Here is a 16,444-nt window from a genome sequence, read left to right as displayed (position 1 = left end):
CTGGCTGTGAACATAGTTGGTTTTGTAGTTGTGTATTTGTGCTTCGTGCACTCAGCAGTAGGCACAGGTGGGATTTTATTTAACAGAAAATCTGCTCTAAGGGGGCCACTGTAAGAAGCAGCATCTCATTATTATTTTAATGATCACGGACCTGCTTCATTTTGTTCTTATTTGCTAACCGTTTTAAGATAGTGCAGACCTTAGCAAACCAACAGCCACACCTTACCCATCCACCTAATGGATGACACTTCACTCCTTGATGAGCATATTCTAGTATAGCACAGAAGTTCTCATTTAAGTGTGTCAACAATCCCTGTCAGGATTCATTTCAACACAAACAGTGCGGTTTCTGATACAGAAAGTCTGAGGTGAACATTTCTTACAAGTTTTTATTGGTCAGAGCTCTACCCTGAGTCATAGGTCCCTTCACTAACTCACTTTCCCATTGCATATGTGGCAAACACCACTGTTTAATTAGGTTGGATTGTTGTTATAGACAGAGTATACCAGAATATGCAGACTGATGGTGGAAATATCCTGCCTGTACTTGGTCATTTCCTTTAATGGCACCCCACCCCCCTTCCCTGGTATTCTAGCTCAGCCTCTGGCCATCCTCTGCACGATGGTTTGGTCAAACTTAACAGAGACAATATGATCAGTATTCAGCAGCATTCAACATGACACTCTCTCCTGGGAGAACTGAAAAGCTGGTACAATACATGAATCCTGAAGGACAAATTCCTAATACTGATAATTTTAAATAATCAGAATGACTTCTCTATATGAATTCCTATATACTATCTGCTCTCTGTATCAACAAACTATATATTCATGGGTGGCACACTCCTCATATAAAAACATTTAGAAAAAATTGCACCTGTACTGAATGTGCACAGACTTTTTTGCTCTTATTTCCCAACAATAACTACAAAAAGGACATTTAGGTTACATTAAGTATTGTAAATTACCTAGAGATGACAACGCGTATGGGAACATGTGCACAAAGTATATAAGATACTAAGCCATAATTATATTTTGGAACTCACCAGGGAACTTATTCTCAGGGAACACCAAAAGACAATACGAACTGTGTGTGTGTGCGCGCGTGTGTGTGAGCTTATACACACACACACACACACACACACACACACATAAGGCGGACAAAACCTTTTCCTTGGCTACCTTAAGGGTGACAACGATGTGATGAGTGTAATTTTGGAAAGTTCAGACTTTGATATGCCTTGCAAAGTCTTGCATACAAACTAGGACAAAAGCACACTGATTTATGTTTTCTGTGGCACTTTTCCTGTTCACACTTGTTTACTATCTGACATGCAAACATGTGAGAGACACTCGGTGAAGGGAACTGAAGTTTACAGTAGTAGAAATCTGGCTTTACCTCTGTTTCCACCTTCCCCGGTTTCCCATGGCTCCTCTCATCGGTTGCTTTCCTGAGTGCCCGGCACTAGGTTTGAATTATTCTACCGTGCGACAGTTACACGGCGATTTATAGCATGCCACGACAAGGAACACACCACGAGCACCGCTTTGACCTTTGTGGCCAAGTTAGAAAGTGGGGGGGGGATGGACTGACTTCCTGGCACCGTCCTCGCCTGCCCACCGCCTCCTCCTCCTCCTCGCCCCTCCGGTCCCTCGGGCCTGGAGAGGAGGGACCTTTCTCCCCGCCCTGTGAACAAACAAAGCCGGGGGAAGGTAGGCTCGCACCGAGGCCCTCGGCGTGGAGAGAACCCGCCACGCGTCCCCCCCGCCGCGCGCGCTCCCAGGGAGAGTGTGCCACGCCTCCGGGCGCGCGCCCGCCCGCCCGCCCGCCCGCTTCCTGCCGGGCTGCTCCTCTTCCCTCTCCTCCCTCCAGCCGCGCTCCGGGAAGGCGCCTGCGCAGCAGCAGCCTCCCGCTGCCGGCTCCCCTCCCTTCCTCCCGGGCCCGCCCTCCTTTCTCTCTCTCTTCCCACTCTGTCTCTCTCTCTCTCTCTCTCTCTCGGGTTTCGCTCCCGGGAGCCTGCCGGTAGCCAGCCCCTCGGAGAGTCGGCTTCGGCGCGCCGCCCCCTCCCTCCGTCCCTCCCACCGCTCGGGTCTCCAGCCAGGCCGGAGATGAGGCTGCGGCGGCCGCGGCTCGGGCAGCCCCGGCGGTGGCTGCGGTGGGGGCGGCCGGAACCCGGGCGTTGAGACGCGGCGGCGGCGGCGGCGGCGGCGGCGCTGCTCGGCCGCTGCAGCGGGCTTCCCTTCCTCTTTAGCGCTGCCAGGAAGTTTGGCGCCCCGTGCATGTGTGCGCGTGAGTGTGGGTGTGCGCGGTGAGGCTCCGGGCAGCGCGTCTGCAGGCCAGCTCGGGCTTTGCTTTTTTTTCTTTTTTCTTTTTTTTTTTTTTGCCCGCCTCGCTTCCCGTAAGGCAGCCGCTGCTGCCGCGGAGCTTGCTTGGGCTGTGGCCGGAGGAGGGGGCGCGGCGGCGGCGGCGGCGGCGGCGGCGGGCGGCGGGCGCTCTCCTTTTGTTGTTGTTTCCTCTGCCTGGAGAGCTGAAGGGGGACGCGCCTGGGTGGGGCGGCTCGCAGCCCGGGCCTGCTGGCCCCCGGGGCTCCCGGGCGGCCGGGGTAGCTCGAGGAGAGCGGGCTTCAACATGATGGCGGCCGAGGCCGGCGGTGAGGAAGGCGGCCCGGCGACCGCGGGGGCCGGAGGCGGCGCGGCCGCGGGCTCCAGCGCCTACCCGGCGGCGTGCCGGGTCAAGTTACCCGCGGCCCTGCCGCCCGTGGCAGCCGCCCCCTGCCCGGGGCTGGCCGACGCCGACCTGGCTGCGGCCCTGGGTGGCGGAGCCGGATTGGGGTCCGGGTTCCTGGGGACCGGGCCAGTGGCGGGTGTCCTGGGGGGCGCCGCGCTGAGCGGCGGTGCGGCTGCTGCGGCTGCGGGTGCTGCTGGCGTGGCGGGTGCTGCTGCCGCCGCCGCCGCCGGAGGACCTGCCGGAGACGGTGCTTTCTCCAAGGGGACTCTGTCGTTGCCTGCTGAGACCCTCGGGCCCGGTGGCGGATTCCCTCCTCTGCCGCCGCCTCCTCAGCTGCCCCCTTTGGGCTCCGGCCTGGGCACGGTGGATGAAGGTGACTCCCTGGATGGACCAGAATACGAGGAGGAAGAGGTGGCCATACCGCTGACCGCACCTCCAACTAACCAGTAAGTCAGAAAGGCTGCTGGGGGATTGTGGAAGCTGGCTCCCGCAAAGAAATGGGCAGGAGGAGCGAAACTTACCACGCTCCCGCGGCTGTAATTGGTTTGAAAAGTTTTGAAGTTGGGGTTCCATATATAGGGGTTTAATTTGATCAGTCATCTTCCCTACAGGCACTGACCCTGGCGTCCTCGTGTATTTATTTATTGCTCTTCTGGGAAGACGTAAAGTTTTTGAGATGGGAAGCATGGGAAACTGTATCTAGTGAGAACCGGATATGGTTCGGCCCCTTCCTAATTGAGATAGTGTCCGGGATTCAGCAGAACTTGGCACTATGCTCCCAGGCTCCCTGCTGAGAACCATGAGTACAGGTTTAAATGGGTATTGCATTAATGCAAGTTGGAAATTCATTGGTCAGAATGTTTTGTTTTTGCTGCAGTTGCAAATCCCTACTTAATGTCTGCTGGAAGAGTTGTGATTCAGAAAAAAGTTAGATCATTTTAGAGAAGCAGGAGAATGGAGAGAAGTTCTGTGAATTACAGGTGTGATTCAGGGCCTTCACACTGAACACTAATTTGTTCCTTAAAATTATTTATTAGTATTTGTGTAATACTTCTATACCGAGGCATTATAAACACGTTAAAATAAATCAAATTAATACTGCTCTCCGCACGTTGGTATTGATTGATACCATATTCTGTTTGGAAATTAATTTTGGTAGTTTATTGTGACATAATCGGGCAAATGGCCTTTCCCTTTTAAGTTGTCTCCGGACCGTGTTCTTTTCATAAGTGAAATGAGTGTGTATTTGTAAGTGGGTTGATCTTGAGGGGAATGTTGAGATGGGAAGTAGTAATGACAGACAAAACATGCTTTATGAATCAGTCATAATTGACCTTTAGAATTTCAACAACATTGGTGAATATTAGGAGAAAAGATTTGGTTCATATATTGACACTTTCTGGACAATTCAGAAGTTTTCTTTGGAAGGGTCAGGGGAGCATTTTTTAATAGTAATCCATTTTTGATTCAAGCTGCATTAATGCTCTTAAATGGGTGTTGTGATTTGGAAAAGCATTGGCCAGAATGCTTTGTGTTTGTTGCACTTACAAATTTCAGTTTAGGTCTGTTTGGATACTTCCTAGCTCTGGTGAAAGGGTGTTATGTTCCTTCAGTGTTATTCAGCACAAAGTGTAATCTCTCTTTCTAATTTTAATCGAATTTATGTCTGTGTATTGCAGTCTGTCCCGGGAATGTCCTGGAAGTGTTTAAAACATTGAAGCATTGTGTGTATACCTTTTTGCCAAAATCAATTATGTTTTTATTGTAGTAAAATGTAGTTTTTAATACTGAAAGAATGTGGTCTTGTGCCATTTTGTGATAGAATTGATTTAGGCGTGTTTAGAATCTTGTCTTTTGTCACTCGGAGGTTTCGTTAGTGTTGTTCTATGTGAGTGTTTGTGTATCTGCATGTGTATCTGGTGTCAGGCCAGAAGGGGGCCTCAGGCTCCCTGGAACCGCAGTTACAGGTGGCCGAAAGCTGCCCTGTGGGCGATGGGAACCAAACACTGCTCTCTTCAGCAACAGCAAGTGCTTCTAGTATATTATTCTGTAATTATTTCCAGTAAGAGTCATTTATTGTATGTTATTCTTTAAGACAGGCTGTGTCATTTTAGTGTAGGATGGCTTAGAACTTGCCGTGGTTTGTGGTGGTCCTGCCCAGTCTGTGCTGGGGTAATGGGCTTAAGCCATCGTACTCACTTTCTGGGTTCTAATGGGTTTTTAGAGAGGAATTTAAACCTGAGAGCAAAACTGAATGGAAAAATACAGATTGTTTTCACACTGAATTTTTAAAACTAAGCATGATTATTTGGGGAAAATTTTGTTTGTGAGAAATCTATTAGTGATTTTATTTTAAAATATATTTAGAAATATAAAATTTGACTGAGTTGTTTATATTCTAGAAATTCCTGTTATATATATATATATATATATATATATATATATAATCTTTGTTATTTTTGAGATTGTAGTTTAATTACATTTCTCCCTTCTCTTTTCCCCCTCCAAGCCCTCCCACATACACCTCCCTGACATCCTTCAAATTCATAGCCTCTTCTTCATTGTTACTACATGCATATACATATTTGTATACATATATATTTCTGAATATAACCTGTTGAGTCATATATAGCTTTCATAATTTTTTTAGTGCTATAAATCAAACCCAGGGCTTTACAGTTAGACAAATTCTTTATCACCAAACCATATCCCTAGGCAAATTTTCTAGTATATTTTTAAAATTTACCACTAATTACACAAATTCACCCCTTTCTTTTTAAAATAGGATTTCTTCTTCATGACACGGTCTAAAGTTGTAGGGAAGCTCAGCTGCATGTGAATGTCAGGAGACTCAGTCCCTTCTGTCTAGTGCAGCACTCAAGATCTTGGAGGTCAAACGACCCTTTCACAGTGGTCGCCTAAGACCATCAGAAAACGCAGCTGTTTACATTCCATTTATATCAGTAGCAAAATTACAGTTAGGAAGTAGCAACAAAAATATGTCTATAGTTGGGGTGACCACACAATAGGAACAGTATTAAAGGGTCGAAGCATTAGAAAGGTTGAGGACCACTGTACTAATGGTTCCATCATCATCTTTTCTGTTTGGTGTGTGTGTGTGTGTGTGTGTGTGTGCGCTCACGTATGTGTGGGTGTTCCTGCTTGTGTGTGTGGTACAGAAGAGGCTGTCAGGTGTTCTTCTCTGTCACTTTTCACCTTATTTTTTTGAAGCCAGATTTCTCCCTAAACCTTGAGATCAAATTTATTTTGGCTAGGCTAGCAGCCAGCACATTTACGTATTGTGTTCCAATAAATAAAGAGTTCCCTCAAATAACAATATAACTTTCTTGTCATAAAAGAAAGTTCTGCCTACTAATTCTTTTGGTATAGGGATACCCTTATTATTAGTTAGGGATACCCTTATTAGTAGCTAGTTATTTTATGATTACTTTTTTGCTGTTTTGTTTTTGTTTTTGTTTTTGTTCTTTAAAATCAGGATCTCAAGATGTTGCCCAAGCTGAGCTTGAATTTTTGGTCTCAAGTAATCATCCTGAATGAGCATCCTGAGTAGCTGGGATTATAGGACTGGGCACTTCACTGGCTAAAAGAAAAAAAAATTACTTTTTTGTTTATTTACTTATTTGAGACAAGCTTTTGTACTGCAGGCTGGTCTAGGGCTAGAATCCTCCTGTTGCAGGTATTGGGATTGTAGGTGTGCATTCCATGCTGAGCTCAAATACTGCTTAGGGCTTCTTTAACTTTTTCTACTCTTGATCCTTTTTGCCCAGTTTTTACAAAGGTGTCAAACATAAAATAAGCATATAAACCAAACAGTTACATAAAGAAATGTATTGTCAACAGTCCTTTGATGTATGTATAATTTATTAAAGACAAGCAAATTGTAAATTAAAATAGATTTATTTTTAATCTAAGGAATTGAATCTTGACTGAATATTTGATACTGGTTTTATAGCTGTCAATGCTGAGCATGTTTTAGTGGGAGAGTTAGAGGAGGAGAAAAGGCAAGTACAAATTGCATCCATAAGCACAGCATGATAACCACCTTTCAGCTGTGTATCCCACAGCAGATTTTTTTTTTTTTTTAGCTACTGTTGTCTGATATGATACTGCGTATCAGTGCAGGTTATGGTTGTTTACATGTGTACTTAGAGGATAGGTGTAGTGCCTTGGAATCACATGCAATGTGTTTTGTTTGGAGTAAGTTCAAAACAGTTATTGTAAGGTAACAGCTTAATGATCACATTTTTTGTATGTCGTCACACATTCAACAGGATTTGAGGCATTTAGGTGGTTGTATTTTTTTAATGAGTTAAAAATGAGCATCACTAGGAAAAGAGATGAGCGATGGTTCAGAGAAGTAAGATAAAGATCAGACTCTAGAGATGTAGGTGACCGTCTAAGATTCAGAGTGCAGTTGTTGAAGAGTGAGCACACTGCAAGGGAACGGAGAATGACGTCAAGTCCCTTAGCGTGATCTTGTCAGAAAGCTTGATGGTTACCTTTGTAGTATGGACGGCTGACAATTGTCTTCATGATACCATGGTCATATTAATGACAGGGAACCCTTTTCTCAGGTATACTCTGAGTCCATAATTAGATAATGGTAGAGCTGAGATTCTTACACATTTTCAGATATATTTAGATTCAGAAAATATTCATAACTGTTGGCTTCATTTTGTTCTTTTGAGGGGTAGTGAGGCAAAGTCTTAGTACCCCGAATTTACTAACCATTTGCTAGATCCTGGTGTGTACACACACACACACACACACACACACACACACACACTCGAGGGATTCACTTCTTTCTCCTTTCTTGCCGTGTAGCTCAGGTTCCTTGGCCTTGAACTCTTATTTCTCTTGCTTCACCTGATTGGGATTACAGGTGTGTACCATTATGCCTGGCTCACAGATGTTCTTAATTTTTATAACTGTACAATGAAAGTTGATGCCACACTAATGTGTAATATTGGGAAAACTTGAATGATGGAGAAAACACAAATTATTTCTTATTCAAAATAATTGGGGCAAGTATTTCAAATTTCAATTTGTCAAAATCTGGAATGTATGTGTGTATTTTATCAATCCAGTTGAATGAATTTGAATCAATTTATAATTTTGGTGTTTAGGTTAGGGATACTCAATCTGTTCTTTGTAATTGGGTTTTTTTGTTTGGGACTGTTGGCTCCCCAATAAAGTCCCCAACAGAGACTTGTTATTGATTATGAAAGCGTGGCCCATAGCTTAGCCTTGTTTTTAACTAGTTCTTATAACTTAAATGAACCCATTTCTATTAATTTCCTTTCTGCCTTGTGGCTTTATGACCTCATCTCCATAGTGCCCATCCTGCTCTCTCTGCACCTTATGACCTCATCTCCATAGTGCCCATCCTGCTCTCTCTGCACCTTATGGCGTCTTCACCCTTCTTCCCAGCATCCTCTGTGCCTGGAAATTCTGCTTAGCTGTTGGCTGTTCAGCTTTTTATTAAACTAATCAGAGTGACATCTTCAAAGTGTACAAAAAGATTATTCCACAGCAGTACTTTGCTTATTTTTCTTTTGTCTATGATAGAGAATACACATATACACATGTGGACTATTTAAAAATTAATAATACCTTAAGGCTAGCTGTCTTCGTTCTGGATTGAATTATGTCCCTGCTATTGTTCATCTTGAAGCCCTAATCTGTGGTATGACTGTATTTGTATATAGTGCCTTTAAAGTGGTAATTATATTAAATGAGTTCATAAATGGCATGGCTCACAAATTTAGCAGGACTGCTCTTTCTTACAAAGAGATGCCAGGAGTGCACATACAGAAGGTAGTCTGTGTCTTGATACTGAGAAGTTCACCATCTGTCGCAAAGGAGAGAAGCCAGCCTTACTAACACCTTGGCCTTTTCATTTCTAGCTTCCAGAACAGTGCAACAGTAATTACAGTTGTTCAAGCCGCTTACACTGTGTTGTTCTTGCTTGTTGCTTTCTATTCTTTTTTTTATGGTAGCTTGAATTAGACCGTGGTTCTACATACTAAAAATTGAGTTGGATCATTTTTTTGGAGGCGATTAAACAAACATTACTTTAAGAAGAGTTGTCTTTTTATTCCTTTCTCTCATTGTTGGAAAGAAAAGCTTGTGTTGTTTTACCCTTTTTCTTTGTGTGTCAGTAACATTTCTCTTTTGGTTATATCTGTTTACAAGGCACTTTCAGGGTGGTGTGGTAGGAGACTCTCTGTGCTAAAAGATGGAAATATGTTTAAATTTATGACTGTTCTTGTATGAAAAGAACCTTCACATGATTATGGTAGTTACTGAAAATCCTGTGAATGGGGTATTATTACTACAGCACATTTTCTGTATTCGGTGTTTATTTTCACATTTGATTAAATTTTTTATTACAGCATTTTTCATCTTCAAGAATTTCATACATGCATACAATGTATTTTTGATGCCTTTGACTCCTCCCCTTAAGTACTCCTACATCCACCTTCACCCTCCCTTAACTTCTTGCCCTAACCCCACATAACATTGAGTTTGATTTGCGATGCCTGTGTATGCATGAGTGTGAGGCCATCCACGGGGCATGGTTGACGTACCAGGGGCCACACCTGTAAAGAGGGGGGGCACCTCTACCAGAGTGTTGACTGGCTTGGCCTTGTACAGGCAACCACAGCTGCTGTGAGTTCATGAGTGCAGTAGTTCTCTCATGTCCAGAGGAGAACCATTTTGCCTCAGTCTTCCCCTGACCTCTGACTCTTTCCATTGTTCCCTACTCTGAGATATTCCTTGGGCTTGGAGAGATTTGTGATATAGATGTCTGGTTTATTGCTGAGTACTTCCTAGACACATATTCTCTGTACTTTGAACAGTGAACAGTTGTGAGTTTCTGCATTAACTGCTGTCCACTGCACAAAGAAATTTCTTGAATGACATTTGAGAGTGAGGCATATATACACATTTTCTTTAAATAAAAATTTCCCCCCATTTTTGTGTGGATGTATACATGTATGGGTGCACACACCACTGCACATGTATGGATATCAGAGGACAACTTGTGGGAGTTGATTCTCTCCTTCCACCATGTAAGCCCCAGGGATCAAACTTAGATCAGCAGGCTTGGTGGCAGGTGTCTTTACTGGCTGAGTCGTCTTAGCATCCTCAATCTTACTTTTAACATCCTGTTTCTCTAGTGCATTGGTCTCTAAAGAAAAGTACTTAGAAAGTTTCCTCTTAATGCCTGTAGTTTTTGTAGGTGTAACTTATTAAACTGGGCTCATGATCAAGACCCTTGTGCTAACAGAACTATGTCTATTCTTTGTCCTGTACTATGAGAATACTGATTCTTCAGTTTTTAAGTTAACATTTCTTTTGCGGTGTTTGAACATTTAACATGACATGAAGAAAGCAGACACAGAGCCAGGTGTGGCAGTACATACCTTTAATCCCAGCACTCAGGAGGCAGAGGCAGGCAGTCCCTGAGTTTGAGGCCAGTCTGGTTTATATAGTGACTTCTAGCACAGCCAGAGCTTCATAGTGAGACCCTGTATAAAAAAGCAAACCAAAACAACAACAACAAAAGAGAGCAATCACTCTTTTTACTTCAGTGTTATTTTTTTCTTCTGGTTCCATACTTTTTGAAAATTAATTTTGTGTTTTTTGGAGATTATGATAAATTGTATCACTTTCCCTTTCCTCCCTCCAAACACTCCCATATACTCCCTTGCACCCTTGCAAATCTATGGCCTCTTTTTTTAAATTAATTGTTGTTATATAAATATATATGTATATACATATGCATTTCTAAATACACAAATGTGTCCTGCTCAATTTGTGTAATGTTTGTTGTATGTATGCTTACAGGATTGATTGTTGGGTATGGGATAAGCAATTAATTGGTGTGCTCTTCCATTTAGGAAGCTTTATTTTCTCCCTCTCAACATTCCAGAGTTGCTTGTGTTTTGTGTAGGTTTGAGGACTCTTGGGCTTTCCCCCATCCACATTAGGGGGTTTGTTCTTGTCCTTGTTCAGCTCAGGTTTAGCCAGTTATGTTGGTGAGACTTTATAGGTATAGCTTCTGACATCCCTAGAAGACCCAATCCCACAGCAAAGTCGCTGATGCTCTCTCTGGCTTAGTTTCTGTCCCCTCTTCAGCAGTGTTTCCTGAGCCTTAGGTTTAGGAGATATTTTGTAGATGTATGCATGGGGTCTGGGCTCCATAACTGCATAATGGTTGGTTTATGGTTTTCTGTAATGGTCTCTGTCTGTTGCAAAGAAAATGTCCTTGATGAGGTGGTGAGAACTACACTTGCCTGTGGGAATAAGGACAAATACTTAGAATATAGTTGGGGATTATGTTGATTGAGTAAAGTGGTTTTTGTAGGTTCTCCTCTAAGATCCATGACTTCAGTAACCCTAGGTAGTTGGCTAGGTTTCGAGTACCAGGCATGATTACTCATTTGTTGAATGGGTCGTAAGTCCAATTAGAGAGCTGTTGGTTAACCCCATGGTATGCATGCTACTATTGTAGCTTTAGGATTATTGTGCTTTCCTGGTCACTGATGTGGTTCATAGCTGTCATAGATAGGTAGGATCTTGGTTGCTTCCCTTCTTTGGAAGCTGTGTGGTACCTTGTGGTACCATGAAAGCTAGTCCTCAGGGAGGAGGCATTTCAGGTCAGTTTCAGCTCAGAGGCCCCTGGACCCTACATCTGAAGTGCAAGGTGTCTTCGGCTATAAAGACTTAACCTTCTACCTCTGAGGGGCAAACAGACAACAGCACTAGCTTGTAATGTTTTGGGAGTCTTTTGGACAACTTTGACCAATAGCTCAAAAGACGGCTTCTCATGCCTACTGTAGAGGTTTTTGTTAGGTCCTCTTTAGGACTTGGCACACTCTCAGCCCCGACTAATACCCAGACGGTATGTGCATTAGGCTTTTTAAAAGAGTAGATAGTTAATAGTATGATTCCTTATGACTTTTAAGACATCTGTTGTTTTACCCTTGTTCTTCCTCCTCCTGTATTTATTTCCCTACCCCCTCCCTAATCAGAGACACCCACTCCCACCCCCCAGTTTCCCAGTCAGATCACTTGGACCCAGCTATTCCTCTCTCTCTCTTTTGCTCCCAACCTGGCAATGGCCCCTTTACTTACTTGGTTTTTATAGTTACTCTGGATATATCCTCATATCTGAATATTTGGCTCTGGGAGCCTCTGATGAGAAAAAAACATGTGACCTTAGCCTTTCTGGATGTGGGTTACCTTACCCAATATAATCTTTTCTAGTTCTATCCATTTACCTGAAAGTTTATGATTTCATTTGTTTCTTTATAGCTACATAGTATTCCATAGCATGTCTGGACTGCATTTTCATTACCCCTCTCAGTTGTAGAACCCGCAGTCTCTCTCCACTTCGTAGTCACTCTGACTAGAGCAGCAGTGAACACGGCTGAGCAGCTGTCTCTAGAATGTGAAGACTAGTCCTTTGAGCGTATTCCAAGGAGTTAGCTGGGTCATTTGGTAGATTTATTTTTAGCTTTTTGAGACTCATCCACACTGATTTCCAATGTCTGGAAGTTTGCAATCCCACCAACAATGAATGAGGGTCGCTTTCCCCCACATCCCCTCCAGCTTTTGTTGTTAATTGTTTTGCTGATCTTTGCCATTCTGACTGGGGTAAGATGAACTCGCAAAGGTGTTTTAATTTGCATTTCCATAATTCCTAGTAATGATGAATACTTTTAAAGATATTTCTTAGCCATTCTGTTACCTTCTTTTGAAAGTGTTCTGTTTAGATCCCAGGCCCAATGTTTGAAGGGGTTGTTCAGTTTTTGGCTTTTGTTTTTTTGAGTTCTTCATGTATTTTGGATATTAACCCACTTTCAGATGAATAGCTGGGAAACATTCTCTCACAGTCTGTGGGCTTCCTCGTCATGCAGTTGATTGTTTCATTACCTGTGCAGAAGCTTTTTGGTTTCATGATGACCCACTTGTTAATTGTTGGCCTTAATTCTTGGGCAAATGGAGTCCTATTCAGGAAAGCCTTTCCTACACTTGTAGGGTACTGCTTATGTCTTCTTGTAGCTGTTTCAGGGGTTCAGGTTTTAGGTTTAGGTCTTTGATTTATTTGGAGTTAGTCTTTGTAGATACGGGTTGTGTTGGATAGTTTTATGTCAACTTAACACAAGCTAAAGTCATCTTGAGAGCAGGGAACCTCAATTAGGAAAATGGCTCCATGAGATTAAGCAGTAGTCAAGCCTGTAGTGCATTTTCTTAATTAGTGATTTTTGGGGAAGGGCCAAGCCCAGTGTAAGTGGTGCCATCACCGTGGTCCTGGTTTCTATAAGCCCAAAGGCTGAGTAAGCTATGAGGAACAAGCAAGTAAGCTGCACTCCCCCATAGCCTCTGTATCAGCTTCTGTCTCCAGATTTCTGTCCTGCTTGAGTTCCTGTCCTGAGTTTGTTGCGTGATAAGCAGTGCTGTGGAAGTGTAAGTTGAATAGCCGCTTTCCTCCCCAACTTGCTTTGGTCATGTTGTTTCACCATAGCAATAGTAACTTAACAAAACACAGGTCTAATTGCATTCTTCAGCACATGGACTTCCAGTTTTCACAGAACTATTTGTTGAACATGCTTTCTTTTTTCCAGAGTTATGTTTTTGGTGGCCTTGTCAAATGTCAAGGGGCTGAAATTATGTGTGCTCATGTTGGGTTTTGGTTTTGTTCCATTGGTCTACATGTCTGTTTTTGTGCCAGTACTGTGTGTGTGTGTGTGTGTATACATACATACATACATACATACATACATCACACACACACACACACACACACATATATATATATATATCCATGTATATAATATTATTGCTGTGCTTCTGTAATATCGTAAGGTCTGGAATTGTAATCATTCCAGCATTATTCTTTTTGCTCAGGATTGTTTTGGCCATTTGGGGTCTTCTGTAGTTCCACATAAATTTTAGGATGCCTTTTTTTTTTTTTTTTCCTATTTCTGTGAAGAATGAGTTGCAGATTTTAATTGGGATTTCAATGAATCTGTAAATACCTTTTGATAAGATGGTCATTTTCATAATAGTAATTCTACTAATCTATGAGCATTTATTGTCTTTCCATTTTCTAATGTCATTCTCATCTCCTTCAGAGGTTTAAAGTTTCATTGTAGAGATCTTCCTTGACTAGGTGTATTCCTAGATATTTTTATTTTCTTTAAGGCTATTGTGAATGGTAGTGGTCTCCTATGTATTTGTTGGTGGTGGATAGAAGAGCCATTGATTTTTGCGAGTTGATCTGTATACTGCCACACCGTGAATTTACTTTTTAGTGTCTAGAAGTTTTTTGTAGAATTTTTGGGATCTCTTATGTATACTATCGTGTCATCTGTTGTAGAATATTATTTTAAGATTGTTTACATTTGTTTAATGATGCAAAGATTTGTTGCATTCTTTTTTTTTGTTTTGATTTTCAAGACATGGTGTCTTTGTGTAGCTTTGATTCCTGTCCTGGATCTCGATCAGTAGACCAGACTGGCCTCCAACTCACAGAGATCCTCCTGGCTCTGCTTCTTGAGTGCTGGGATTAAAGGTGTGTGCCACCACCCGGCTGTTGCTTTCTTTTATGTTGATTTGTTTTAACTCTGTGAAGCTGTGTTACTTTGCCTGTCTAAAACATCTGATGATCTGATAAAGAGCTGAAAGGCCAATAGCAAGGCAGGAGAAAGGATAGGCAGGGCTGGCAGGCAGAGAGAATAAATAAAGGAGAAATGTGGGAGAAGAAGAAGAAAGATAAAAGAAAGAGCAAGAGGGATCAAGGAGGAGGATATGGGGGTTAGCCAGCCAGCCACGGAGTACGAGTGAAAGTAAGATTACAGAAGTAAGAGAAAGGTAAAAGCCCAGAGGCAAGAGGTAAATAGGATATTTTAAGAAAAGCTGGCTAGAAACAAACCAAGCTAAGACTGGCATTCATAAGTAAGAGTAAGCCTCTGTGTGTGATTTATTTGGGAGCTGGGTGACGGGCCTCCAAAAGAGTTAAACAAACAAACAAACAAACAACTGACAATGATCATCTGTAAATAGGAATACCGTGACTTCTTTATTTGTATCCCCATAATTTCCATTTGTTGCCTTATTGCTCCAGCTAGTACTTTAAAGAAACAATATTGAAAAGGAATTGATGTAACACAAATCTTAAAAGATCTCATTAATAAAAAACCTGGAGCCAGATATTGCGGTGAAAGCTCAAAGATCAGAGGAATAGAACAAGCTAGCCACAAGTTCTTACGCTAGGAAATCCTCAGCCGAAGAGAGAGCTACTTCCTGTGTACTCATGCCTATATACCCTTCTGTGCCCTGCCATCTTAATTTCTCTCTCCACCCAGCTACATCACTTCCGCCTTCTGCTCAGCTCTATCACTTCCTGTCTGTCTGTACAGACCTCCAAACCTCTATGGTTAACTAGTGCTGGCATTAAAGGTGTATGCCACTACACCTGGCTCTGTTCCCAATGTGGCCTTGAACTCAGAGAACCAGATGAATCTCTGCCTCCCAAACCCTAGGATTAAAGGTGTGTGCTAGCTACCACTGCCTGACTTCTATGTTTAATGTAGTGGCTGCTTTTTCCTCTGATTCGCCAGGCAAGGTTTATTTGTTAGAGCACAAATGAAATATCACATCCCCCCCCCCTTTTTTTTTTGTCTAAAATAAAAAAAATATAACTAATATAAGAAAAAACTATATACAATAAGTACAACAACTATATACAGTGTATACAGGCAATAAATATATCAACAATGCCTAGTCCATTTGCATTTGACAAATTCAGAGAAAATACTCCATTTTCTCTCCTTTTTTGGAGTGTCCAAAATGTACATAATTCACTTTCTATCCTAACTTGTATTACCAACTCCAAACTATCTTTTGATGTCTTTCAAACTTAAAACACCTCACACCTCTTTAGCGCATCTCTTTTCTGAATTGGTTAACAAGGAAAACTATACCTATCTAATCTTCAACTCCCTCAGAGACCCAAGAAGGAAATAATATTACCTAGTTAAACAGGAAGTGCAAACAAGCGACTTCCAAAAAAATGTGAGGATTGACAGAAACAACTGGCTGCCTGGACAGTCTCCCAAGATTTTTCTGCAGTGTTGGGGCATCCATCTTTGGTCTACAGGCTTAGCATATCTAACAGACTCATCTGTGAAGCAGGATTTCTAATGACCTGTCTTTGTCTTGACAAGGATCAGCAGTTCTTTCTTTTGTGTCCTGCTTGTCCATTTTGGACAGCATACTGTCAGTAGTTGAAGCAAGGCTATTTTCTTGCCCAGTGGCTAACTTTTGCCACAATAAAAGTAAACTCCATATGGAGTTTCTCCAATGCCCATCATCTTCTGAAGTATATCCATGCTGCCAGGAGCAGACATGTCTCATAGCCATTAAAATAAAGAAAGAAAATCTATGTTATTAAAGCACCTTAAATGCCATATTCTGTTGATCTCTGAAGTGTTTGAAGATGACCTGTCTAAAATGTATTTCTGTTTGACCTTGAAAACATAACTAATATGACTACAAGTTTGATTGTAATGACCAACTACTAATTTTCATTTCTTTATGTCCTAATTAGTTGGTAATAACTATCAAGGACTTGAAAATTGCACTACATTGTTAAATGAACTGTATAAATACCTTTATCAA

The 16,444-nt window shown here is 42.3% G+C and overlaps 1 protein-coding gene across 1 annotated transcript in view; it reads left to right on the top strand.

The window, feature by feature from the left end:
• The first annotated feature begins 1,950 nt into the window (after positions 1 to 1,950).
• The window catches only part of Rasa1 (RAS p21 protein activator 1), an 82,493-nt gene continuing 67,999 nt past the window's right edge, over positions 1,951 to 16,444 (top strand). Inside the window, exon 1 of the mRNA XM_036206851.1 lies at positions 1,951 to 3,174. Coding sequence (XP_036062744.1) covers positions 2,630 to 3,174 — 545 coding nt within the window. The 5' untranslated portion in view covers positions 1,951 to 2,629. The remainder of the gene's footprint in view (positions 3,175 to 16,444) is intronic.

The sequence above is a fragment of the Onychomys torridus genome, chromosome 15 (assembly GCF_903995425.1).
Source record: "Onychomys torridus chromosome 15, mOncTor1.1, whole genome shotgun sequence".
In the NCBI taxonomy this organism is placed as follows: Eukaryota; Metazoa; Chordata; class Mammalia; order Rodentia; family Cricetidae; genus Onychomys; species Onychomys torridus.
Note: the sequence above shows the minus strand (reverse complement) of the source record. Positions and strands in the feature narration are given on the sequence as shown.